The sequence below is a fragment of the Argopecten irradians genome, chromosome 3 (assembly GCF_041381155.1).
Source record: "Argopecten irradians isolate NY chromosome 3, Ai_NY, whole genome shotgun sequence".
Lineage (NCBI taxonomy): Eukaryota > Metazoa > Mollusca > Bivalvia > Pectinida > Pectinidae > Argopecten > Argopecten irradians.
In genome coordinates, this window is record NC_091136.1 from 36,921,621 (window position 1) to 36,948,735 (window position 27,115).

The window sequence follows — 27,115 nt, forward strand, 5'->3', positions numbered from 1 at the left end:
GGCATTGGTAAACGAATATTTTTTTGATGTCAAGTGACAATTCTGAACAAAAAGGATTCAAAACATCATCAACCGAAATAAAATGTATAATAAATCTGAAACTAATCAAAATCACAACTAGTAGCAATTGACCGATTTTTGCAATCATTTGGGTAAAAGTTCTGATGTTTGTTGTTGACTACAAGTCGAGGACAAATTAAGTACACACATATATTTAATATATCTAAAACGATAACTTTATCACTGAACAAAGGTGATCGTAAATATAGGATCCTACGTATTCATACATGTGTCAGCATTCTTGCCTGACACTGCCTAGTGGATTTTGTACTCACTGATATGAAAAATGGATATAAAGGCCGCCACCACGCCATTTTAGCAGAAGCTTAGCGATATAGAAGAGCCCCCTGCTCCAAGTAATGGAGCTCAAGCTACTGTTAGTCGTTGCCCTTGTGGCTTCGACTCAGGCGGGTGAGTATAAATTGATGCTCTTATGGTGGATTTTGTTATTTTCATTTTTCAATACAATTTAAAATTCGATTTGTAGTTGTTTATAATTACTTTTAGTAATTGTTATATTTGTTTGGCTACTCGTGTTTCTATTCCTTTATGTATGTTCGATTTCTGTTCTTGTGATTTTGTCGTTCTCTTCCACCCATCTCTGTAATTCTTTTTACTCGATTTCTTACTGTTCATTTGCGTATTTTTAACTTTTGCTGTTGTCTTTCTTCTGTGGCTATTACTTAACCACTTTGTCATTTGCATTTTTTTTAGTTTCCTTACTTTGATTTTCAATTATTATTTTAAGGTTGTTTAAAAATTGTGCTATGTTTTGGTATTTATATCTTGATAAACTTGTATTGTTGCACTTTATCAATTAGATATTATTGATACAGGTATTTGTGACTATTAATAGGACGTTAAAGTAATTAACTTAAAACCTAAACCTAACCCGTGTTTGTGACACATGTTAAAAATGTCTTCAAATGAAAAGGATTTCGGATCTTTTATGATTTTTTGTCTTTCAACATTTTTTGGAAATGTAATATGTACGAGTAGATATTAATGTACATGTATATTAATAAATGCATTTATTTGTTGTCAGCCTTGTAATTTCACTTTTCATCAATTTACGGAATATTCTGTCATTTTTTCCAGGCCCTATAGACTCAGTGAGAGACAGTTGTTCACAGTCATGTCCAAGTAAGTATCATATCACTCGTTGATTAATGGCTGTACCATTTTTATCTTTGTTGCTTTCTGATATAAAAGCTGAGAACACCGAACCTTTGTGGTTGACTTAATGTTGTTAATGTCTAATGAACAAGGGAAAAGGCGAATGGCAAAATAACTTCATTAAACTACTATCTCTTTTATTTAAAGGCACAAACAAATTCGGATACAGACCTGGAAAATCATACGAGTTTGACTATAATGTTAAGACATCAACAAGTGTAAAAGGGGCGTTCGAAGGTTTATCTTATATGGAACTGACGGCCAAAGTTCACGTGGAAGCTCTTTCCAAATGTGATTTTATCCTGAGGGTAATTATTCTATTTTTTCTTAATTAAAAAGTTTACATATTTTTGTTGATTCAATCAATATCTTTTTAGATGTGTCTTAAAACATTCACCAAGTTGTTTATTGTCTGACTATTCAGAATAATATTCATTGACTACATGTTGCTACAAGTAATTTCATTTCGCTAATTTCTTGATAATACAGAGAAAACAAATTTAAACTATTTGAACTAAATTTCATGCGAGTTCAATGATTTTGAAATTTGAAATAAATAATTTTCATTCACTCCAAGGTTGAAGATGTACGACTTCATGAAACAGATCCCACGAACTACGAGAACAAGATATTGTCAGCTGGAAGTGAAGAGTTGCGTAGTGTCTTAGAGAGACACGATCTGCGTTTCTCCTTCCAAGACGGTACTGTAGATGAGTTATGTCCTTCTTCAGATGAAGTTTCATGGGCACTCAACATCAAACGAGGTATCTTATCCGTCTTCCAGAACAGCATGGATGATTTGAGACGCGGTCAGAAAACTTCGGAGGTGAGTTAATTTAACAGAAATGATTAAAGATAATTTCCTTCTCAAAAGAATTACTTAATAATACAGTTTACTAACATCAGTAAAACCCTTTGATCATCTTTGAATTCCAATAAACAACACTTTTCTATCATTTTGTCAGTCCGATGTCAATGGCAATTGCGAGGTCGAGTATTCAACAGAAAACGGCCATGATGGTTACGTAGTTAGGAAGACCAAGAATCTTCTCGGATGTACAGAACGTAACGACTACAGTTCATCTGTTCAGGGCATCCCATACAGAGTGCCTTCCGTAAGTAGTCGACACAATCGTATTTTGCCGAAAAAATTTATATGTAGATTTTCAAACAATGCATATTAAACCAAGAATGACTTTTGATTCCTTTCTCCTTTGTCACATATTTCACCCTTGTAATCGATAAATGTAAGTTTCTATCAATAAAGGCTTCTGTTGGCACGTCCAATTATGTTCAAGATAATTATATACAATGATTATCTTTAACTCCATAAACTATTATAATCACAAATCTTTACAGGAAAACCAGGCCATCCCTCTCCTCAACAGTGAACATAACTGCCAACAAGAGATTTCATCAAGAGGATTGCTTACGTCTGCCAGCTGTATGGAATCCCATACCTTCAGGCCTTTTTCACGAGAGGGAAGTGGTGCTGTTACCGAGAGCAAACAGACCCTGAATTTTGTTCGTGAATCAATCCCGTCGTCTACACCAGGTAGGGCACAAGATCTATAAAGGAAGTAATGGTTATATTATAATATATATATATTACACCCAATACTTACTTCTAGCACCTCTTCAGATACAGGAAAAATACTGTAAAATAATAAAGATTTTTGCCGTGGTCTAGTTGAGAGATTTCACTTTTGTTGTCATAGAAATATATGTGTGCAGTTACAAATACGACTATTGCTTTCATATAAGTTAATTAAAGTTTTATGCTATTTACAAACAACTTCAAAGAAAAAGAAAAAACCAAAACGAAAGTATTTTATCTAAAAATATATTACAGGCGCAATCAGTGATCGACGAGGAATGACATTCGAACATGCGTATGGCCCTGACAAGTCCATCCGATCACAAGCCGAGCTAGAAGAGAAACTTATGGATATTTGTAGGAATACACAACAGGATATTCGTCCAGAAACCCCACAGTTTTTCTCCGACTTGGTGTACTTGATGAAAACTGTCGACTCACAGGCTCTCCGAAGAGTCTATCAAAAACTTCGAACCGGAAGTTTATGCCCTAACAACATAAAGAGAGTACGGTAAGAACACATGGTATTCACATCGCATGTCTTGGCCGACGTTTTATATAATTAATACAAAAAGTGTATAAACTAGCTTCAATTACTGCATTGAATGATCTGAGTTAAAGATTGCTACTTTACATTCTATGAAATATACCCAAAAACTGATTACCAAAAAGAGAAAGATTACTTTCAAAAACTGTAGATAACGCATTTAGAGTTGTCCCGTTTATATCACTCTTTTCACCATAGTTTTTTTATATGATATTACAGAAAGTTTTTCTTGGACGCAATCCCTATGGCAGGAACTAGTTCCTCTCTGAGCATGCTCACAGAACTAATTAACAACGATGAAATCACCGGGGTGGAAGCTGACATGTGGTTGACAACCCTATCCTTCATTCAACACCCGACAAAAGATATGTTGAGAGAGGTTATGGTGAGTGCAACAACTCTGTCAAAGTGATGTGCATTGTTTTGCATATTACCCAAGTCGTTTCAGAAAAAAATAATGTACTGGATTAGTGAACACTACTTTTTGGTGTAGTTAAGTTATACTGTATGATTTAAAATTTCAGCCACTTCTTTCAAGAAACAACGGAAAGGCTATGCTAGCCGTTACATCTCTGGTCCACAATTTCTGCCGCAAAAGGACCTGTGATAATGATATGGAAGTCCGAAGCATCATTTCAACCATTGAAGGAAAGATTGAATACGGATGTAACGTGGACGGAGACAGACTGCAAAAGGTACCGCATTTCTAAGTACAGATTATGGAATTAAGATTTGAAATTTGAATTTTGAATTTTATTCGATAATATTGTGATATAATTGTGTTTTAAACTTTTCAGACAATTATGAGTCTCCGCGCTCTTGGTAACTCTGGTCATGCTACAAGTGCAGTTTCAACGATCAACACTTGTTTGACAAGAACAGAAAACCCAACAGACGTCCGACTTGCTGCCATAGAAGCGTTCAGACGAATGTCTTGTGATGCTGATGTATGTATTTGCAAATTTTCTTTATATCACGAGTGTCTGCCCAAACGTGAAATGAAATGAAAATTAAGGAAATAAGTATTGTTTACGTCATTTTATTTGTTTTGTATTTACAGAGAAGCGAATTACAATCAGTTTTTGCAAATAGAGAAGAAGATTCCGAGATCAGAATCGCCGCCTACCTTGCGCTGATGCAATGTCCAACTTCTGCAACCATCGCCCTTGTCAAACAGCAACTTGAAAATGAGGATGTAAACCAAGTTGGATCATTCATTTGGTCCCATCTGTCTAACATCCAGGAAACATCGAACATTCACAAGCAAAACATCCGAAGAATTTTGCAGAATGAAGAGCTGAGGAGAAATTTTGATCTCGACAACAGGAAATTTTCCCGCAACTACGAAAAGTCCATTTTCCTTGAAAAACTTAATGCAGGTGCAGCGATTGAGAGCAATCTCATCTGGTCTTCTTCCTCCTTCCTACCCCGCTCAATGATGGCCAATCTGACAGTGGATCTCTTTGGCCACTCTGTCAACTTTTTTGAAGTTGGAGGTAGAATTGAAGGTTTAGAATATTTCTTGGAATCCTACTTCGGACCAAACGGTTACTTCAGTGACAACGAAGCTGCCGAAATTAATGAACACACCATTAAAGGCATCAGTGGCAGAAAAATAAGGAACATCAACAACCAGGTGAATGTCAATAATTAACATAATCGCGGCGATGATATTACACTTTATTGAATAATTTGCTTGACGTTCTATCATAGTTATTTTCTTATTTTCTCAATATCATCACATCAAAAGATATTTGGCTTAAAAGTCAGTAGAGGTCATTGAATGATTATTTTTCTGCATTTTCTTGCTCATTTTATTGTCAACTGCTTCATTTGCTTGCTTATAGTTTGGATCTGCAATGAATGAACTTAAGGGAACGCTTTACACAAGAGTTTTCGGAAATGAACTTGGATATGCTCGTTTTGATGGAAAACAATCATTGTTCAACGAAGACTTCAACATCTTGGAAATGCTTATCAGTATGTCCAAAAACCATGATTATACACTTACGCAAAACTTCATGTTCATGGACTCCAGCATGATCATTCCAACGAGTTCCGGATTCCCACTTAACCTTACAGTAAATGGAACCGCTACAGTAGATATGAAGGCTACAGGTAAAATGGATTTGCGGAAAGTCGGCACTAGTCCAAGAAGTTTGATCATCCGTGGTGCTATTCAACCAAGGTAATTATATGCAACATACATATAAAAAGAAAATCAGTGATTGATGTGTGAATAGTAATCATGGTTTTGTAATAGTAAGTTGTAGCACATGATAAAACGCGGCTAATTATGCAAAATGTTACAGATGACTCTGTTTCAATGTTAATGTACATTATTGCATTAATTTCAGTGCTGCTCTCGAAGTATCAAGTATGATGAGCGTTGATGCTTTTGTAACAAAAAGCGGAATGAAAATGGTTTCAACACTGCACACAAGCACTGCTCTTCAAGGAAATATTGAACTTGCCGATGGTCATATTTTGGAGATGGAACTTGATATGCCCCGCGAGAAGATGGAAATCGTAAATTTCAAGTAAGTATGGAACTGTGATAAATTGCTATTTTCACCATAAATCAACGTCATTATCTTATTTCTTAAATATTTCACTTATTTGACACAGGACTGCCTTTTTCACCGTCCACAAAGATTTGCAGCGTGAACAGCGGATGGTTACTGAAAATAGACAAACCCACAAAATGTGTACAGGAGAAGATATGATAAAGATGACAGGTGTTCAATTGTGCGGCGAGATCCAGTTTCCCAACGCTTCATTACAAACGGACGCACCATACTTCCCACTGACTGGGCCAGTTAATTTGGCTGTTGATCTAACGAAGAAGGACACCCTGACAAGCTACAAATTCGAAACCAAATTTGTCAAGGTACACCTACTCAGAACTAAGTGGTTCTATTGATATTTTTGAGTTGATGGTTCGCTTTGATTGCTTTGAATAATTGTGATATGAAACTAGTTAGTATTTTTTAAACCTTAAATATTAAAAAAAATGATTTGCTTTACAGCACATGTCATACCATCGATGTTGAAAGATCACTTATACAAAATAGTTAAAAAATACCTAATATGAATACCTTATAATTTCAGACAAAGAGGAGTTTAGCAGCTAAGATATCATTTGATACACCCGGGTCCACTGTAGATAGAAATATGGGAATTGATTTCTTGATGAACAGCATGGACAAATCTTTGACACTGGATCTCGTTTCTCCATGGAAAAGGGCAAGCTTGACAGGTAATTAAGGTTTTGTATAATATGTTTTATAATGGTTTATATTTATTTCAGATGTCTCTGTTCAATTATCAACGTTAATTCAGATATAGCATCTTGCAATATATGTATTGTACTTTCATATCTAAAGCGCCGCTTGTTATGACATGGCATGTCTTTGTTAATCTAGTTAAGTTGTTGGAACTGATATTTATTTTCAAATGTGCTTAACATCTTTTCTCTCATTTGTACTATTCGCTGAGAATATTATTTGAAAAATGTTTGATTTGTAAAATGAAATTCATTAACATGTCATTTCTTGGTAACTATTTTGGTATTTTAGTATACAATATTACGCATAATATAAATACATATATTAAATAATTTCTTGTTTTTGTCTAATTTATTATTCCCCGCTTTCTCCGGGGGATACTTAGTGACAAGGTTAAATGCCTTAAGGGCCAATTTCGATCGCGCCTGTCGATGGACCTTATTTAGTTATGGTTCTTTGAACTACTAAAAATGTTTAAGCGTTCGCCCCTGTGAGGAAGGCTCTGGGTTCTGTCCCCTGGCCGAGGCACACCAAAGTCTATAAAAGTGGTAGTTTCTGCTCCTGCTTAGCGCTTAGCAAACAGGGAGTTGGACGACTGGTTCGCCCGTTGTCAGTATAATGTGACCGGGTGGGGTGTGTTGCTTGGTGTCTTCGTCGGCATGTTTCAGTGATATAGCACTATAAAAAGGACAATAGCTCCACTATACAAGAAGACACAACATAAATATACCGCAGTCTCCCAAAACACGCACCTCGCACAACATACACGCAACACACCGCATACATGGGAGGCCGTCCTTACATGACCGTAGCTGTTAATAGGACGTTAATTAATTAAACAACCAAAAACAATCAAACTAACTAAAAACGTCATTTTCTGCCATTTCCGTGCAATAAATGTAAACCGATTTTCTTCAAACTTAGTAACAAGGTAAAATGCCTTAAGGACTCGGCCAAGTTCGATCAAGACTTTCAAAGGACCTTATTTAGCGGAGTTATGGCCCTTTGTGTAAATAAAGAAAATCAGTTTCTGCCACTTCCGTACAATAACTGTAATAGATATTAACCGATTTTCTTCAAACTTAGTAACAAGGTTGAATGCCTTAAGTGCCTGGCCAGGTTCGATCAACTCTCTCAGCGGATGTTATTTATCAGAGTTATGGCCCTTTAATCTACTACAAATGTCATTTTTTTCTGTAGTTTCTGTGTAATAACTAACAAATGTTAAAACTAATATTGTTAAAACTTGGTAACAAAGTTTAATGTTTTAAGGGCTTAGCCAAGTTCGATCGCCACTTTTGACAGATCTTAATTAGCAGAGTTATGGCCCTTTGATTTAAAAAAAAAAATCATTTTCTACCACTTCCGTACAATAACTGTAATAAATATTAACCGATTTTCTTCAAACTTGGTAACAGAATTAAATGTCATAAGTGCTCGACGAAGTTCGATCGCCACTTGCGACGGACCTTATTTAGCAGACTTGGCCAAGTTCGATAGCCACTTTTGGCCGACATTATATTTACCTACAATATGTCCTGAAAGCGGCGGATGGAAATTCCACGAATTTGCTTGTTCTAATATAAACCATAATTGATATAACTTAAAAAGTTGTAAACTTCATTCTTGTTCCAGGATCTGTGGCATATGAACGTGTACACAAACAATTTCAAGGCCGTCTTCTTATCGATACGGTCCAGGAGTATTCAGTGAATGCTGAGGTCCGACAAAGTCGTAGAGGTTCCATTTACATCTATACCCCAGCAGTTGACATCACCATGTCAGGCCGAGATAGTATCTCTCTCACTGGCTCTGTTGAATATCTTCCATCCAAGTCTGTTGAGGGCGATCTCACATTGACCGGTATCACAGTCCAGCCTGTGAAGGGAAGATGTAAGTATATTCACTCATGACACCCTTTGATGTTTAAAAACGTATTTCAGTGACATGTATCATTTAGTAACATTCCTTTTAACCTGTTCTTGTGTTGAAAATAATAAATTCATGATTTGATTTCAGTTTCCATTCAGAACAAGAAAACTATCCGATCCATAGAAGGTGGCATAAGTTTTACAAAAGGCAAAGAGTATAGTGTTGATGCCAGGGTCCAGACAACAGGAACCGCAAAAGCAATCAAATACAGACCACATTTGTCTGTTCGTACACCACTAAAGCAAGTAATTGTATTTGGAGGCACCGCTGATTATAGGCGTGGAAAATCTATCGCAGTCGATTTCACACTCAGCAAGATTGTCGCTAAAGACATCAAACTCGAAGGTGAGTGTGCTCGTATGGAATCTTTTACTCAAACGCCACTACTACTTTCAAAACGTCATCAAAAGGTATCTAAAGATATCTACTGACAGCACATATGTTTTATATCAATGGGCAATGTTGAATGTCATTATAATTGTTATATTTGCAGTTAAAATTCGCAACATGGGAAAACGATACCAATCAAAGGTGGATATCACAACCCCCTACCTTATCACCAAGATCCAATCCAGCATTGGGGTCAAGGGCGGGAAGGCTTTCGTCACTAGAACTACTCTGGACTACATTGTCCCAAAAGTTATTCGAGACAAAGTCACTGTCAATGGAAAGGGAAACCTCGCGATCACGAAAGCCTTAAAGATGTTGAAAGGCACACTGTAAGTTATGTTCATTCTACAAATCATTAACGTTACTATTACGAAGTAGTTATTGCAGGTAAGATACACAAGTATTATCAACACTCTTATGTCGTCATTAGATTTTACTTGCACTACTTTTAGTTTAAAGTACTATCTATTGGAATTAACCACCGTAAGCATGTTGCATGTATCGTGTTAAGACTTAAGATATTGCATTATTGCTTGATATATTTCCTCTTCTTTTACCTTTTAGAAACGTCGTTTTCAAAAGGCGACCTCAATATAATATCGATACCTCGGTAGAAGCCAGTCACACCAGAAAAAAAACTGGATTGACGTTTGACATGGGCTATGGTGAAAACGAAAATGACCAGAACAAACGAATTACTCTTTCCACCACTGTGAAACACCCACGTTTGACTTGGCCTGAATCTACATTATCTACAGATTTTGACCTTAAACATTTGGGAATGGTAAATATTTCATGTCGTTCTTACCTTTGCCATGTGACGTAACTATATCTCCCAACTAGGCATTTCGCAATCGTATCACAGAAAAGCTGAGTTTTCAGTTATCTTCGCATATTACTCGAAATTATACTCGTCATGACCTCCTACTCTCAACTTTGTTGCATTTGGAAAATATGGCACGTTTATTTCTGTTACAGGGTATTGATGTAGGATTCCGAACCAGTCATACACATGATCGTAAACAACTGGAAACGTCTGTAACAGTATTACCCGATCGGGAGAACGAAATGTCTGCCACACTTCGCCTGAAGAACAAAAGCAAAGGAACGAAAAACCTGTCAGGTACACTGGCACTATCTTATGGCGGCGAAAATATTGAGGTAGGTAATGATTTGAATGAAGGAACTGATGGAGAATTCACAAACACCCTCACCGCACAATGGGCACAGTCGAAGAGAAACACCATCGTCTCAACTTTCAGATTACCGTCCACACACGAATTGATTGGCTCTGTTGATGTTAATCTCGCCGACATGAAGAGAGTCCGTATTTCTGGTCAATACCTCCTCACATGGAGGAACATGAGCGCTACGACAGAAGTCCGTATTGCTGGAGATATATATGCCCTTTCTAGTTCATATCAACTGATCAGAGGAAAATCTAGTATCGTTACAGATATTAAATACCCATCCAGACACATTACATTTGAAGCCGATGTGACGAGAAGTTTGCCTCTTTACGCAGTCAGAACCAATCTTCTTTGGGATGCCAACAGAGATACTTCCAAACGTTTCCTCGTAGACGGTCAAGCAACCATAGAAGACATCAATACCATCGACATTACAGCCAACAACAAATCGCCACTAGGCGTATATACTGTAAATCTGAAACACCGCGGTGGTAATAACTACATATCACACGCTGACATAGAATGGGGCCGATCAAAACGCATCACCGTAGACACGACCTTCAGCAACAAGAGAAACAATAACTATGCAGCAACTCTCCAGATTTCCTCTCCATTCCGAGGCTATAGATCAATCGCTTTGGAAGGAACTCATCTTTCTGACAGTTCTCGTTACTCAACGAGTCTTGATGTAGACTGGAAGCCTGTCAAGAAGATCTCGACGACAGTGACGGTGCAGAAACCAATTTCTATCTCAAACTTTGAAGGCGAGGTGGTTGTCAAATGTCCAGTGAAAGGATTCCAAAGGACAACATTTGGAGTAAATCATAAATTTACCGACAGTTTATCATCAATGGCTAAATTTACGTGGAACAAAAATCTTGTACAACTCAACGTAGATGCTGCTAACAAAGGTACATCGTCAACTCGAGATGTAACTGGACGCGTAAGCTTGAAGACGACGATTGCTCAAATTGGTTCTATGTACATAGGTGGAAGACACCACGATGATGGCACAAGATTTGTCAACAACTTCAGCGTAAATAAAGACGGCCAGGGTCTTGCGTACGAAGGCGAAATGACTCATGACCGATCTGGTTGGCAGGTGCAGAACAACGGCCGACTTTCCCTAGCTGTACAATCCCACTCGATTCAATCTTCATGGGATCACCAAAACACGCTTAGCGATGTTAGAACCAGCCTCAATGGTAACTACGGAAACAAAAATATTGAAATGGAACTAAACGGAAACCAGAATCTTGCCATCGAACGTGGAACTGCCTCCCTAAGGATGGAACTAAGAGGCAATGTCTTGCCAACTCTGGCTATTTCAGCAAAGCATGACCATGCTAGTGGATCATTGACCAATGGCCTAACTATTGAGCGGAACTCGGAAACTCTGGTGTCAATGAAAAACGTTTTTGGGAACGACAACGAACGTATTGGCTCTACCCATACAATGGAAGTAATGAATGAAGTTTACGCTGTCAAATTTGATTGTAAATATAACGACTTCCCATACACTGGAGCCATGCGTCTGGAATGGGCACCTAGAAAGAGCATTACTATATCAACAAATTTGAACCAAGCAAATGGTTTGCTCAGTGGAACAATGAGTTTACAGTCCCCAGTTATGACGGATATTGACATTACATTCAACCAAAACAAAGAAGCAAGAGAACTTATAAACACTGGTTCTATTCATTACGGATCAACTCAAGTTCTCTCTGTAGAAAATCGTATGAGGATGGACAACAGCAAACGCGTTTTCTTCCTTGTCACTTCAGGATTGGAAGACGTACCAAGACTAGAAACAAATATGTTGTTTACCGGAGATTTGAATGCATTCCAAGCTTCAGCTTACTTTGAATTGGAGCCAATTGTTTCTAGAATGTCAGTTTCTTCTCAATGGAACATGCAAGGAGATATCATTGGAAACCTCAGGATTGATACGCCATTTGCCGTGCTTCCTTACAGTCAACTCACGATCACAAGTAAACTTCAAGGAGAGGAAAGGATTTCTGTTATCAACATTGAATATCTTCCAAGGCGCATTTTGAAATTGGAAAATTCTTACAAGAACTTGCCTGGCGATCTTCTCGGAAGCCTGACTCTCACTACTCCATTTGAACAGCTTCCTCGCGTAGGTGGAATGGCAAAATTCATTGGAAACAGTCGGCGATTCAGATCTAGCATCGCACTAGAGGACATACACGGCCAAAAATATGAGGCAAAAACCAGTTTTGGAAATGAGCGAAGGCTAACTGGAGAATTGTCTCTCAAGGCACCTCATATCAACGATATCGTCGCTATGATCAACCATGAAGGAAACAGCAGGCAGTTGACCAGCCATGGGCAACTTACCTGGTTGAATGGGGACAGATATCAGACAGTTGTTGAATTTACCCGCGAAGGCAAGCTGGAAGGAAAAGTCATACTGAAATCTCCACATTTTGAAGATATAACTCTAACTGCACATCATTCTGGAAATGCTCAGAGATTCCAGTCAAATGCTATGCTACTATACGGAGATCAAACATCCGAAATGGAAATAATTTTAGTGAATGATGGCAATTTAGAGTGTTCCGCAATCCTTCGTTCACCATTCACTGGTGACATGTCTGCTATCATCCAACACAATGGAAATATTAATGCCTTCCAGTCCCATGCTGAAGTTCAGTACAAGTCTCAGAAACAGTTTGAAGCTGATGCTACTTTCAACAATGCAAACACCGAAGGTACTCTCAAACTGAAAAGTCCAATGTTTAGACCTATCACTGTGCTATTTAACAAAAATGGAGAATGGAGCAACTTCCAGTCACATGGTGAATTACAGTATCAGACAGGAAGCAGGATAGTAATCGATACGACCTTTAACATTGTCGACAGAATTGAAGGATCTTTCAGAATTCAGACACCATACACAGAAGATATATCAGCCGCTGTGCACCACACTGGTAACCTTCGAAACTTCCAATGCCATGCTGAACTCATTTATCACCCAACAAAGAAAATTGAAGGCGATTTGTCATTTGTAAACGCCGACAGGAAAGAGGCTTCATTTGCTCTGAAGACTCCATTCTGTGAAGATATTTCTTCTGCAATTCAGCTCGAGATGCAATCTGCTCTCTTCAGTACACATGTCGAAGCTCAATATGGCAGCGAAAAGATCCAAGGTGACGTTTCCCTGGGATGGGGAGTGAGAAAGTTAGGATCATTTGCTCTCAAAACACCTTTCACAGAGGACATGCATGCCGCTTTTGACCATTCTGGAAATTGGAAACAGTTTTCTAGCCATGCCGAACTTAGCCTCAGTCCAAGGGATAAAAAATATGAAGCTGACATCACCTTTGCAAATGCAAGAAAAATCAAAGCAACTGTTTCTGTAAAATCTAAGCATTTCGAAAACGTGAACCTAGCCTTCACCAATAGAGGACGTTTAGCTAAATTCAACAACAAAATGTCTGCTCAGTACGGCGAGGACAAATTGGAAACCGACCTCACTTTCGCTTTGAGACCATCCGTATCCACTGTTCTAGTCGTTACAACGCCATTCAAAGGGCTTCGTAAGTTACAAGCAACAATTAAACATGATGGTTCATGGGAAGCATTTAATTCCAAAGCAACGGCGGCGATAGGGAAATCAAAGATTACGGCCAGTGCCAGATTTACGCTATCACCATTTAGCGCTGAAATCGACGCTCAAACACCATTTGCGGGATTCAAACAAATAGGTGCCTCACTTTCTCATGTAGGAACCTTTTCACGATTTCAATCAAGAGCAGAAGTCACCTACGGTAAACAAAAGTCCATAACTGGTGACCTGCAATTCAACAGTCAACCATTAACTGGACAGGTGATCATCACAACTCCATTCACTGGATACGAAACATTGAAGGCAAAGATGACACACGAAGGAAGCAACAACGTGTATCAAAGTACAATCAATATCAATCTACCTCGTAAACAAAAGCTATCAGCTACAGCAAATATGGACTTGACTTCTGGAGTTTCTGCTGATTTAGCAGTAGTTACACCATTCAAGGGCTACCAAAAAATCAATGCCGTTTTCTCACATACAGGATCCCTTTCAAATTTTGCATGTCATGCAGAAGCTGGAATAGGTCCAAGGACCATAGTTGGCGATGCCAGGTTCAGCATGTTGGATATGGTATCTGGAGAAGCTACTCTTACAACACCATTCCGTGGATTTAAAAAGACACGTGTAGCATTCTCAATGGATGGATCATCCCGCGATTTCCGATCCCATGTTGAGGTCACATTGCGCAAGGCAAAACACGAAGTTGATCTTGCATTATCCACCCTATCTAACGTCGCAGGAAATCTTGTAATCAAGAGTCCGTATGTGAGGACGATTAAAGCGACCATTTCTCATTCTGGAAATAGTCGTGGATTGACATCTGAAGGAAAATTGGTACGTGGTGTTACAGAAGTCGTATCTGGACAGTTGAACTTTAACACAGAACCCTCTGTTACGGGTACAGCCACTGTTAAGTCTATGTGGACATCGCCTGCGATTGTCACCTTCTCCCATTCTGGCGATCTGCAAAATTTCAATTCACAAATCGATGCAGCCTATGGAGATTCACATGTTATTGCCGAGGGTACCCTCGATACGAGACGGGATATTTCCGGTAGTGTCAGCGTAAGAAGTCCTTTCTATCCATTGGAAGATGTTAGAGCAACAATGTCACATGCTGGAAGCTTCCTGAACGGTCGATACCAAGTCGGCGGTAGTTATAAGGGAGAGGAGGTTGAAGCTATCATCACTGTTGATTCTGAGACAAAGAAGGAGGTAGTTATTGATATATCAACACCATTTAGGGATTATCAACACATGAAAGCCGCATTGAGCCATAAATGTACTGATGAAATGATGACAGGAAGCATCGAAATGAAACTGAACGAAGACAAGGTTGAAAGCCAAGTAAATGTCAATATGATGAACGGTCTCAGTGGAAGATTTATAGTGAGGTCTCCTTGGTACAACGATATAAGTGGTGAATTAAGTCACTCAGGAAATTTCCCAGCGTTTACCACACACGGCGAATTGACATACAGTGGCATGAAGCAGTTCATGACAGACATTAGCCTTGAAACTAATCCACGCGTAACTATGACCGCGGCCATCACCACCCCATGGGAACAGATACGTACTATTGGAGCTACAGCTAGACATCAAGGTTCTATGGAAGATTTTTCATCGTTCTTGGAGCTCTTGCGTAACGATCAGAGGATGGTAGGAGAGGTTACCATTAATTCCCGAGACGGATTAGATGCCAGAGTAACACTCAGCACACCATTCACAAAAGATGTATTGATAACAGTAACTAAGCGAGGAACACTGATAAATATGCAAACGCATGCAGAGTTCACTTATGGTCGCGTCAAGCAAGTCGAATTAGACGGATCCTGGGATTTGACATCTTCCATTGATGCTTCAGTTATTCTAAAAACACCAGTTGAGGGCTTCAATAATTTGTTATTCAAAATAAGTCATGTTGGAGGAATGAATGGCTTCCGTTCTAATCTCGTAACAGTCTACTACATGAACCAGCAAATTGAAATGGAAGCTGTATTTAAAAACGGTGCCACACAAGAAGCCACAGTAGTCTTCACATCTCCATTTACATCTGATTTCCGAGCTTCTTTGGTGAAATCATCAGAGGAGACAACTGGAGAGGTTTATTACAACCAAAGAGAAAAACTATACACCAAGATCACTTATTCAACATCACCTGTGGTAGAAGGATCCTTCCTTTTGAGAAGCGTTATTCCAGGCATGGAAACATTGAACGGAGCATTGAGACATGAAGGCTCTTTCCAAACAACCAAGTCTCATGCAGAATTTACTATCAACGGCCAAACATCACAAGTCGACGTGACATTTAAGAACGGATTTAAAAAACAAGGTTCAGTTCGAATCAGGACACCAATGACAGCTTTTGAAGATATTGGCGCATCGTTTTCCCACAAACTAGGTAGAACAATCCTGGAATCTGCAATACAGGTGAACAAAGGCGAACAGCAAATTTCTGCCGACATTTCTCTCAGATGGCGTAATGACATCGAAGGATCATTCAATATAGCAACACCTTTCATGAAGTTCAGGAACGTTCGTGGCTCGTTTACACACTCTGGGACAATCCAACAATTTACATGTCATGCCGACTTCCAGTATGCTCCATCTAAGAAATTGTCCGGCGATATCACGTTTTCCTCTACGAATGCATTTGAAGGAAGTGTTTCCATCAACACTCCATTTGTTGGTTATGAAACCATGGCTGCTGCATTTAGGCATGATTTCTCAACAGAAAACCTTTCCAGCCACCTTGAAATATCCTACCAACCAAACCAGAAACTAGAAATGGAAGTGACTGGCTCTCTCGGAGACTCATCTCGAGGTCAAGTTGTGGTGAGAACACCATTCGCAGGATACGAAGAGACAACTGGTTCGTTCAGTCAGACTTTAAGACCAAATGGCTATGCTGCTCATCTAGAAGCTGTGTACAGTCAAGGACAAAGACTGGAAATGAATTTGAATGTATCTCCTAATGAAGGTCAATTTGCTCTTAGAACTCCTTTCCCTGGATTTGAAGACATTTCAGCAGCGTTTAACAAAGAGTGGACATCAGACAGAATATCTGGCCATGCTGAAGCTGCTTACCAAGGACAGAAAATGGAACTCGATATTGTTTTGTCTGTATCAAACGGAAAATTGGTCATAAAGACTCCTTTGTCTGGATATGAAGATATGTCTGCCAGTTTCACTCACCGAGGAACAACAGAAAGTTTCGTTTCTCATGCAGATATTTCTTACCTCCAGCAACAGAAATTTGCTGTTGATGTAACATTTTCGATGAGAAACGGACAATTATCAGTGATGACACCGTTCAAAGGTTACGAGCAGATTGCAGCGGCTTTTACCAACGCAAACAGTAATGACGAAATGTCTGGTTCCGCTGAGATGACATACTCTACCGGAAGGAAAGTTGAGATCGAATTTACACTTTCCTCTACGGCTGGTCATTTAACAGTAAAAACGCCATTTGCTGGGTACGAGGAAATAACGACTGCGTTTACGCATCAATTTACAAGTGAACGTTTCACTGGAAAGGCTAAGATTTCACCAAAGCCCAACAAAGTATATGAAATTTCCATGGACCTTTCCCTGACCTCTGGACAGCTAACCATAAAAACGCCTTTGCAAGGCTATGAAATGATGTCAGCAGCATTCACAAACCGAAAAACAGAAGAGCGTTTCACTCACCAATCGGAACTTACCTATCTTCCCGGTAAAAAACTGGAACTAGATATCACAATGTCGCCAAGTGATGGGAGTTTTGCTGTTCACACACCATTCTCTGGATACGAACAATTGTCGGCCGCTTTTACACACCAAATGGCAGAACAAAACATGGATACGACTGTAGAAGTTACTTACAGGCCTGAACATAAGATCAAGGTTAGTGCATCTGTTTCGTCAGAAAGTGGTCAAGTTACTATTACGACGCCTTTTAGTGGATATGAGGAAATGACAGCAGCATTCACAAACCAGATGACAGGTAATAACATTGCTACCCATGCAGAGATTACGTATTTACCCGGGAGAAAACTGCAAGCAGATTTCTCACTTTCGCCAGAAAATGGTCAAATTACTGTCATGACTCCATTCAGCGGATACGAAGAAATGTCAGCGGCTTTCACAAACCAGATGTCAGAAAATAGTATTACTGCGCATGGAGAGATTACGTATTTACCAGGAAGAAAATTGCAAGCCGATGTTTCACTTTCGCTAGAAAACGGACACATTGCCATCAGGACTCCATTCCGCGGATACGAAGAAATGTCTGCGGCTTTCACAAACCAGATGACAGAAGATAGCATTGCTGCACATGGGGAGATGACATATTTACCAGGCAAGAAACTTCAAGCCGATCTTTCCCTTTCGCCAGAAAATGGTCAACTTGTTATCATGACTCCATTCAGCGGCTACGAAGAAATGTCAGCGGCATTCACAAACCAGATGACAGATAATAACATTAATACACATGGAGAAATCACGTATTTACCAGGAAGAAAACTGCAAGTAGATGTTTCACTTTCGCTAGAAAACGGACACATTATCATCAGAACTCCATTCCGCGGATACGAAGAAATGTCTGTATCTTTCACAAACCAGATAAACGGAGAAAGTATCACAAATCACGTGCAGATTCATTACCAGCCTGGAAAACAAATAGAAAGTGATATTTCTATTTCGCCCAGAGAAGGAAATATTGTCCTAAGGACCCCTTTCACTGGATATGAAGTTTTATCGACTGCCTACCGCCAGGCAGTCACCGAAAGAAGTATTGCAGGATATTTTGCAATATCCTTCAAACAGGACGAAAGATTCGAGGTCGATATTGCCCTCTCCACAATGGCTGGGCATTTGACAGTGAAAACCCCATTTGAAGGATACCGAGTGATGACTACCTCATTTACAACTGATGTCTCTAGTAATACAGCTTCAACTAAGTTGCAATTCTCTCTGACTCCAGGACAGAAATATGAAGCCGATGTTTCTTTGTCTTTAAGAGAAGGACATGTTATTGTTAAGACCCCGATCACAGGATACGAGATATTTTCAGCAGCTTATACTGTAACAGTAAACAGGGCAAAGTTCGCTTTCCACGTCGAAGCAACAGATCCAACTAGTAACAAAGTTGAATTAGATGTCAATGCAAGTTTCAGAGACCGTGTGAAATGTAATGTTGTGGTAAAGACTCCATTTACAGGGTACGAACAACTCGGATTGACCATCTCCCATGTCATGCAAACAGGAAATATACAAAGTTCTGCTTCAATTGATTATGGAAGGAAGATTACCGTTGCCGCCAGAATGACAACACGAGAAGGTTTAACATCTTCGCTGACTGTTAAAGACGCCATTTGATGGATACGAGTCATCTAAACTAACCTTTTCATTCAACAAAAATGACAAAATGGTTAGCAGTCAATCATCTGTAGAGTTTGGAGGACAAAAAGGAGAATATGATCTTTCCTTCGCATTTAAACCTGCCATAGATGCCAGTTTCGTTCTCAAAACACCATTCACTGGTTTCGAGATGACCTCTGTCACGTTTCAACATGTCATTTCAGTTGACAATCAACAAGTGCATGCACGTGTTTTATATAGCAACCAAAAGCAAATATCGCTCGACATGACCTTGCAGACATCAGATGCCTACATTGGAAGCATGTCGCTGAACACTCCATTTGCTGGCTTTGAATCAAACACTGCTTCATTTGAAGTTACCCTTTCTGAATCTGGATTGACATCCAACGTTGCCGCTGCCATTGGAGAAAGAAGCATCAGAAACACATTGAGCTTGACAAAGAACGACAACTCTGTCTCTGCTTCAATCAATCTACAAACACCTTTCGACCATTTCGAAAACATGGGTCTAAGATTGAATGCAGTTGGATCTTGGTCAGACAGTCAGATCGATTTGTCCACCAGCTATGACGATACCAAACCTGTTGAACTCCTACTGAAACATGCTATCTCAGGAGACCGATGTGATGCTAGTTTCCTTTTCCGTACGCTTTATTATCCAGAACTGACAGCAAGCGTTGCTCACAACGGCAACTGGCGATCATTCTCAAATGATATTCAGTTGGCAGCTGGAAGGGATAACAGTCTACATCTCATCACAACAAGCAGATTTAGTGAGGATTTAGTCGATATTTCATCTACCTTTACCGGTTTACTGAATGGACAAATGCACTCAGTGAAGTCGACAATTAATCATCAGGGACCGATCGACAACTTTAGGACCAATTTGAAAAATACTTTCAATGGCCGTAAGTCGACTGTGAATGTATCATTCCGTAATGCAGCATCTATTGATGGATCTTTCTCAATGAAAACACCATTCAGACTATTCAGAAACATTGGAGCTTCTCTACAGCATTCTGGAGACATTAACCAGTTCACCACCAGGGCGAATATACAATTAACTCCGGCTAAAATAATTGCAGCCAACGTAGACTTCTTCAAACACCACCTTAGACGTATTAACGCTAACGTTGAACTAACTTCACCATTTGAAGGACTCGAGTTAACGAAGTTTGTATACAGACACACAGTGACATCTAATGACATCAAATGTTTCAGTGACGTCACTTACGGAACAGACAAAGTCAGTGGTGCATTAAAAGCATCAAGAAGTCCACTATCGTTCGACGTTTCTTTCCAAACACCTTTCACAGACTACGAGGAATTGGCTGCAAGGGCCAAGTATGCTAGACAAGGTCTCAGCCATAATATTAATATGAACCTGAAATATCGCACTGGAAAGGAGATTGCTTTCAAGTCATCAGTCGACCTGGCAGCTAGCCCCGTCACCCTAACAGCTGACCTTACTACCCCATTCGCTGGATATGAACTAACTGAACTGAGATACACTCATAGTGGACGATTCCCTGACTTCAGATGTAATGCAGAGTTTTCAGCGTCTTATTCCGCTCCAATCAACGGAGAATTGACAGTTAGATTCGGGTCCATCAGTGACATGGAAACATTCGTCACATTTACTAGTCCCTTCTTTGATAACGCCGAGACCCTGAGATTTGTTTTACGTAACCAGAAAGACACCAATGAATACCAGTCGCACACTGAAGTAGCATGGACCCAGACAGATGTGATCGTAGTTGATGGATCATTTGCTCGCAGTGAGACTTGGAATGGAAACACCGGTAGTTTTGGCCTGACAATAGCGACACCATTTTCATTCTTACGCTCCGGTGGTGCATCAATACATCATGAATTAGTGTCATCAAAATACACAGAAACAATGTCAGCTCAATGGAACGGTGAGAAAATGCTTGACATGGATGTTGTATTTGGAAAGGACACATCATATGTAGCAGGGTTAACAATGCGAGCACCACAACCAGTCGCGTTGTCATCAAAAGGTCAGCTAACCGACGATACCATTGGGGGAGAGATGAACTTGAACTGGAATACCGACAGCCAGGACAGCAACATGATGTTGACAGCTGCTCTGAACGACAGGAGTGATAGCTTCACCACAAGGAAAGAAGCTTCACTGACAGTAAGAAACAGCAGAAATGCAGTTGGTGTTACTGGATCACTCAGCAAATCATCAGTTGCTTTCAGCTCCAGCGGTAATATTATTATTGACGGTGTAAACAAATATGGAATCGACTTTAACACACGTGATAAAGCAAGACGTTCCAACAAAGAACAAAGCATTTCTCTGGCTATTCGAATTCCATCAAGAACTGTCAAAACCACTGGTCTCTTCCGTGACGCCTATCGTGTAAAGACCACTGAAGCCGCCATCTTCTGGGACGCCGAGAGGGATGAAACGAAGACAATTGGAGTGATTGGCACATTTACACCTCAAGGGCGATCGACAAAGGCTGACTTTTCTGTTAGCTTCCCAAGTATTGGAAAGGTAAGATATAAATTAATTTTCACACTTTTGTATTTTGAATTCTTCATGCTTCTCGATGAATTATAAATTTTCTTATTGCTCTGGATTATATTTATAGAATTCAGATTTTTGGTGATGGTTACGTCTTATTGGCATTTTAACAGAACGTAAAGCTAGACTCGGAGGTAGTAATGAACAGTGGGAATATCATCTTTGATGGCAAGACTGAATTCAGCTACTCCAGTGATGAAAGCAAGAAATTCGTTCTCCATTCACGCGTGGAAGACCTTTCCTCTGGATTTAGAAAGAACTACACTTTCGTTGTCGGCGTAAGTCACCCTGCGACCACCGTCGATATCCAGCTGACTTCACATTTGGCTCAAATAGACAACAAATATTCTGCCAGAATGAACTTGGACTACCTAACTTCCAGTCGTAGCAGAAAGAATTTTGTCTTGATGGGAGAAATTGACAAAATGAGGAAACAGATGAAAGTCGAGGTAACGATGTCTGTTATATAAATGTTGATTAAACAAATTTTCTGAAGTTTAGTGTCTTTGCCGTATGGTATTTTGACCTCATTTAACTTAAAACTTATTTGTTACAGATGGTTTCTCCAGTTAAATCTATGAAATTGTCCGGCCAAGTCAGTACCAGTGTTCCTTACAGACTCTTTATTAACAACGAGTATGACGAAAGACCAATTAACGCAGAGTTAATTGCTGATCCTAGCAAACTCAGTATGGCCTTCCATATGAATTACGATATTGGTAAGTGAATCTTTATAAAAGACTAATGTCAAAAGTGAAGAAAAATATTCTAAGGGAAAAATGATATAAACTTTTAATGACATTTCTTCTTTCATACTTCTATAAGCACTTCATTGTTATATCATTCCACTATGTCGTCAGATACTCCAGGCAAGATGTTCCACGCTGAAGCCAAGTATGTCAACAGTAGCGCGATCAGGGCTGAGGTCTACAGAGAGGAAAACACACAGAGAATTACCGACAGTTTGTTCGCCATGCGTCTCAACACATCCAGAATGCTTCACTCTAGACTTCACTGGCGCCCAACGATTGTTCAGGATCTGAAGGTATAGTGTAATGAAATAATATAATTGAGTATTAATGAAAGGCCTTATAAAAACGGATATAAACGTACTAAATATTAAACGAGTTCAGTAATTAATAATTCACAAATTTGTAGGTGATCAGAGATGTCTCTTTGGCATTATTGTATTTACTACTCGATTATATGATTTGATTACATGTATAATTTCATAACGATTTCTGACTTCAAACAGTCATATGGACTTCAGCGCATGATCCGCAACAGCAGAGACCTTGTACAGCTCTATAACGAAATAGCAACTGGATTGAACGAGGAAGTGAACTCAAAATACAGCATCATCAGATCTGCTCTCTTGCAAGAATTGAAACCATATGTGCAATTTGCAGCCATGAACATGAGAGGAATTCGGCAAGATGTGACATCTATGAGGGGATTGACGAGTTGTGCTGAGTTGAACAGCCGTATTGAGGAATTGTCGTAAGTAATAACGAAAATAGACAACATCAGTTCAATCACTAAAGTAGGACTTCATTTATGTTGGAAATATTTGTTAGCACATAGTGTGACCTGATTCATTATCTTTATCCTACAGGCAATGGAGCAATGATATTGCATCTCGAATGGAGAATTATGCCAGCTGGATGGAAACCGCTGCCTCTTCTCGTGTATCATACCCCATGAAGGACAATATTGACATGTACATTGTGGCAGGAAGTGAAATGTTATTGGTAATTACTTTTCCTACACAATGGTTTTCCATAATGTAGTCATCAGTCTACACAACTTACTAATTTCAATATTCATACAGAAAATCTTTTATACGGCCATAAAAATATTGTAGTTCTTGCTATAAATTGGAAAATGATATACATAAATAATGTTACTTATTCAAATAGTTGAATAATATTTCAAAATTGATTAAATTTGCCCTAAAAACTGCGAATAAAAACTAAAACAAGTGAGGAAACTGGTTTTTCTGCTACTTTATTATTTTATTTTGCTTTAAACAGACTATGGGTGAAGAATCAAGAAGAAACTACGCTGCCATGATGAACCTTTTGGATGAACACCTCGCAGAACTGTCGAGAACTGCCCTGCTAACATTCAAGACCTACCACGACCAATGGACAAGTACGTTCCAGTATCTTTGGTATTGAGCTGTAAATCATGAATACGAGACTGATTAAATCAATTAAATAGAAAATGTTATATTCGTATTAACCTTTATTGCTTAATTAAAAATATCCGCGATTTAACTAAAATAAGAAAAAATAACTGATTTTAAAATTTCGCGATATATTCTATATATATTTTCTCAATATTTCCCGGTTTTGATTTCGAGATATAAGCCTAGATCAATACGGTTGTATTGTTTGTTCTAGATGCAATTGCCCAACCATTGAATACAGATGTCGTACGCATGGCTAAAGCCAAATACAATGAGTATCTCACTAAGCTGACCAACCGATTGTCGTCAGTCAATATTCCTCAAAGATACACGTCCGCTATATACAATCGTAGGGAACAGATCAACTCTGCACTATATGGACTACTGGACAGACCTGAAATCAACTACATGCAATCCCAGGTAGGTTTAGTTGTATTCCCACAGAGTTTAAGACCATTTTTTGTATGAAATATGTGTATCGATGAACTTCTCAATAGTATATATGATAAACTATCATGCAGCCGAAAATGCATCTAACAAAATACATAAAAAGTACAACTTTCAGTGGTGGAAATTGTTGGAAAGTTAGCTTGTCGACTATTGTGAATATATTACTCTGAGCTGTTAATAACTTTTCTGTAATCATTGCTACAAAAACGTACAATTTGATTTGTCGATCGGCTCAAGATATTACAAAACAATTTTAATCATAAATGTACTCTAAATGACATGTTTAATACCGTAATTCACAAGTAAGTAATTTGTCCTTGTCAGGTGGCCGCTGCTTACAAATACTGGGAGGTTGAAGAGAATGCCAAGGCCGCCGCCAGGAGCGTCTACAACCACATCATGGAGATCATTGAAGAAGAAATTGAATCCCTGAAATCCGTCATCACTGATCTAGAGAAAACAAAGATAACGGTGTTTGACATCGCGAACGGTGAAGTACAGACAGACACCTACCTGATTGTTCCTATGAAATCGCTAAAATCTTTACCTGGCATTGACATGGTCCACCACTACAATAAAATCCGATCATTCATTCCGGACACCAGTAAGTGGGGAAAGATCGTTGATAACCTACCTTCCTCTGATGTCAGCACATGGATGCCTCCTTTCGATGGTAAGTGGGACATGGAGACATGCTCCATTCTATGTACCAAAATTGTTAATGAACAGTACACATTAGGTATTACAATATTGTGTGATCAAATGGAGAATAAAGCGTACATTGCGTTATATATACCGACTTATTAATAATAGAAAAAATAGCTGTGAAATATTTTTTTGTATTATTAATACCCTAACTCGTGGGTAATCCTCAAAATACGGTAACTGACCTCCTTACTGCTGAATTGAAATTTATTTGGTGAGTTATTTTTCTTGTCAGTTTACGGAACTGTTGAGGGCAACAGATTCACCACGTTTGACGGGAAAACCTATCAGTTTAATGGCCGATGTAGCTACGTACTAGCCGGTGATTACATGGATGGAAATTTCTCGATCATCCTCGACTATATGGGCAAACAGAAGCGAAGGGTTATCATCACTACCACTCAACACGCTGTACAACTCCTCCCAAAGAATAAGGTAAAATACTAATCATGCATAGCTAATATTATACCCTAAAGATAAACAACGTCTGTTCATTTTGTTCCTCAATTATCGCAATCGACGTCATTTGATCCGACTATATAATTACTTTTTGATGTCTTAACTCTAAAAAGAAATAAACCGCTCAAATTTTGAAGGAGTTTAATACAAAAATCGATTAGTTTTAGTAATTAATTCGATTTTAACCATTTTAAGATGACTTTACAATTCTAAAAAAAAGTTTAGGAAATTGCATAGCATTATCTAAATATCTAAATGTTTTGTTATTCATTTACAGTTAAGAGTTGATGGAGCCATCACGGAAATGCCATACCACACAGAAGATATATCTGTCATCAATGAAGGTGATGACGTCACAGTTACTGGCCGTGGCTTCACCGTCCGTCATAACCAACCAACTGACATGTACGATATCGGACTGAGCGGCTGGTACTTCGGCAAGACTGGAGGTTTACTTGGAACCTACAACAACGAACGTCGCGATGATTTGATGATGCCATCACGACAACTCACCAATGACGTCACTTCCTTTGCCGACTCATGGGAAGTCAATGACAGATGTCGTTAAGTTAACTGGACATTTACAAACACGTCGAACCCAAAAATGTAGCTAATCAAATGTTTTGTTATAATTTGTCTGTTTTTTTTCTAATGTTTAATTTTAATAAATCGATTAAAGCACGCAAAACTTGTGTTTGTCGTCAGTGATTCTACAAATAACTTTGATAAGAAATGAGGCATTAATATAGGTATATTGTTATCATGTTAACGGTATTTCTGTTTCTCTTTAAGCATTAAACTATCTTACTATATAATCAATTGTCTATATAGGTGACTTTGCAGACATGTTATTGGCTTTTAAAGTGACTACCATCCTTAGATGCAAATTGACAGACAGGAGTTGGAGGAGTTTTGTGTTTAAGGGTGACTGTCACAATTGGCCAAGCTCATGTGTTTTGACATTTAAGAGACATATCAACACAATGTCTGATATTGGCGGTAGGTTGTATGATCTTACCCTGGTAGTCAAGTACTCAAAATTTACAGCAATTACCATTAAAGTCCATAATATTTCTATCGATATCACACTGTCTAAACAATGGATTCATCGGGTTAATGAATCCATGGACATCGTTTTTCTTACATGTAACATACACATCAAATAACCGTAAAAGGACTTTTTAAAGAAACTCCATATTTAATATAGATATTATGACTTTTAATTCGGTCTTTATATTCCAATACCGACGTCAACACTGGCTTAAGAATATTTACTTTACCATCTTACAAAAAAAAGTTGCTGCTGCTTGTGAAGATAAATAAAGGGTTCATCTTCAGTAAATTTCATTAAAAGGATTAATATGAATATATTTTATGATATGGAGATGGAGATATAACAAAAACATTTAATCTTATATTTAAAGGTACAGCATTTTATAATTAATTGAAGGCAATTTCATAAAGGGAATAACCATCTTAATGAAAAATAGACCTTCGAAAAGGCCCGTGTATATAGAAGATTGAGCCCCAGATAGAAGGTTGTTGAACAAAACAGGAATATAAATGTTTATTTTAAGATAAATATCATGCGATAATAGCACAGAGAACAAACCAA

The 27,115-nt window shown here is 38.7% G+C and overlaps 1 protein-coding gene across 1 annotated transcript; it reads left to right on the forward strand.

Moving 5' to 3' along the window:
- Positions 1-375: 375 nt before the first annotated feature.
- LOC138318445 (uncharacterized) lies at positions 376-26,188 on the forward strand. Its single transcript, XM_069260790.1, is given in 31 exon segments — positions 376-471; positions 1,159-1,203; positions 1,384-1,544; positions 1,814-2,062; positions 2,202-2,351; positions 2,596-2,791; positions 3,089-3,344; positions 3,600-3,765; positions 3,905-4,075; positions 4,178-4,327; positions 4,441-5,016; positions 5,228-5,568; positions 5,738-5,920; positions 6,009-6,270; positions 6,492-6,639; positions 8,303-8,560; positions 8,687-8,944; positions 9,093-9,318; positions 9,554-9,773; positions 9,968-19,126; positions 19,128-21,665; positions 21,809-22,144; positions 22,252-22,414; positions 22,556-22,740; positions 22,951-23,195; positions 23,311-23,446; positions 23,729-23,849; positions 24,101-24,306; positions 24,661-25,009; positions 25,277-25,476; positions 25,778-26,188. Coding segments are annotated over 31 exon segments (17,997 nt in total). The 5' UTR covers positions 376-419; the 3' UTR covers positions 26,069-26,188.
- The last annotated feature ends 927 nt before the right edge of the window (positions 26,189-27,115 follow it).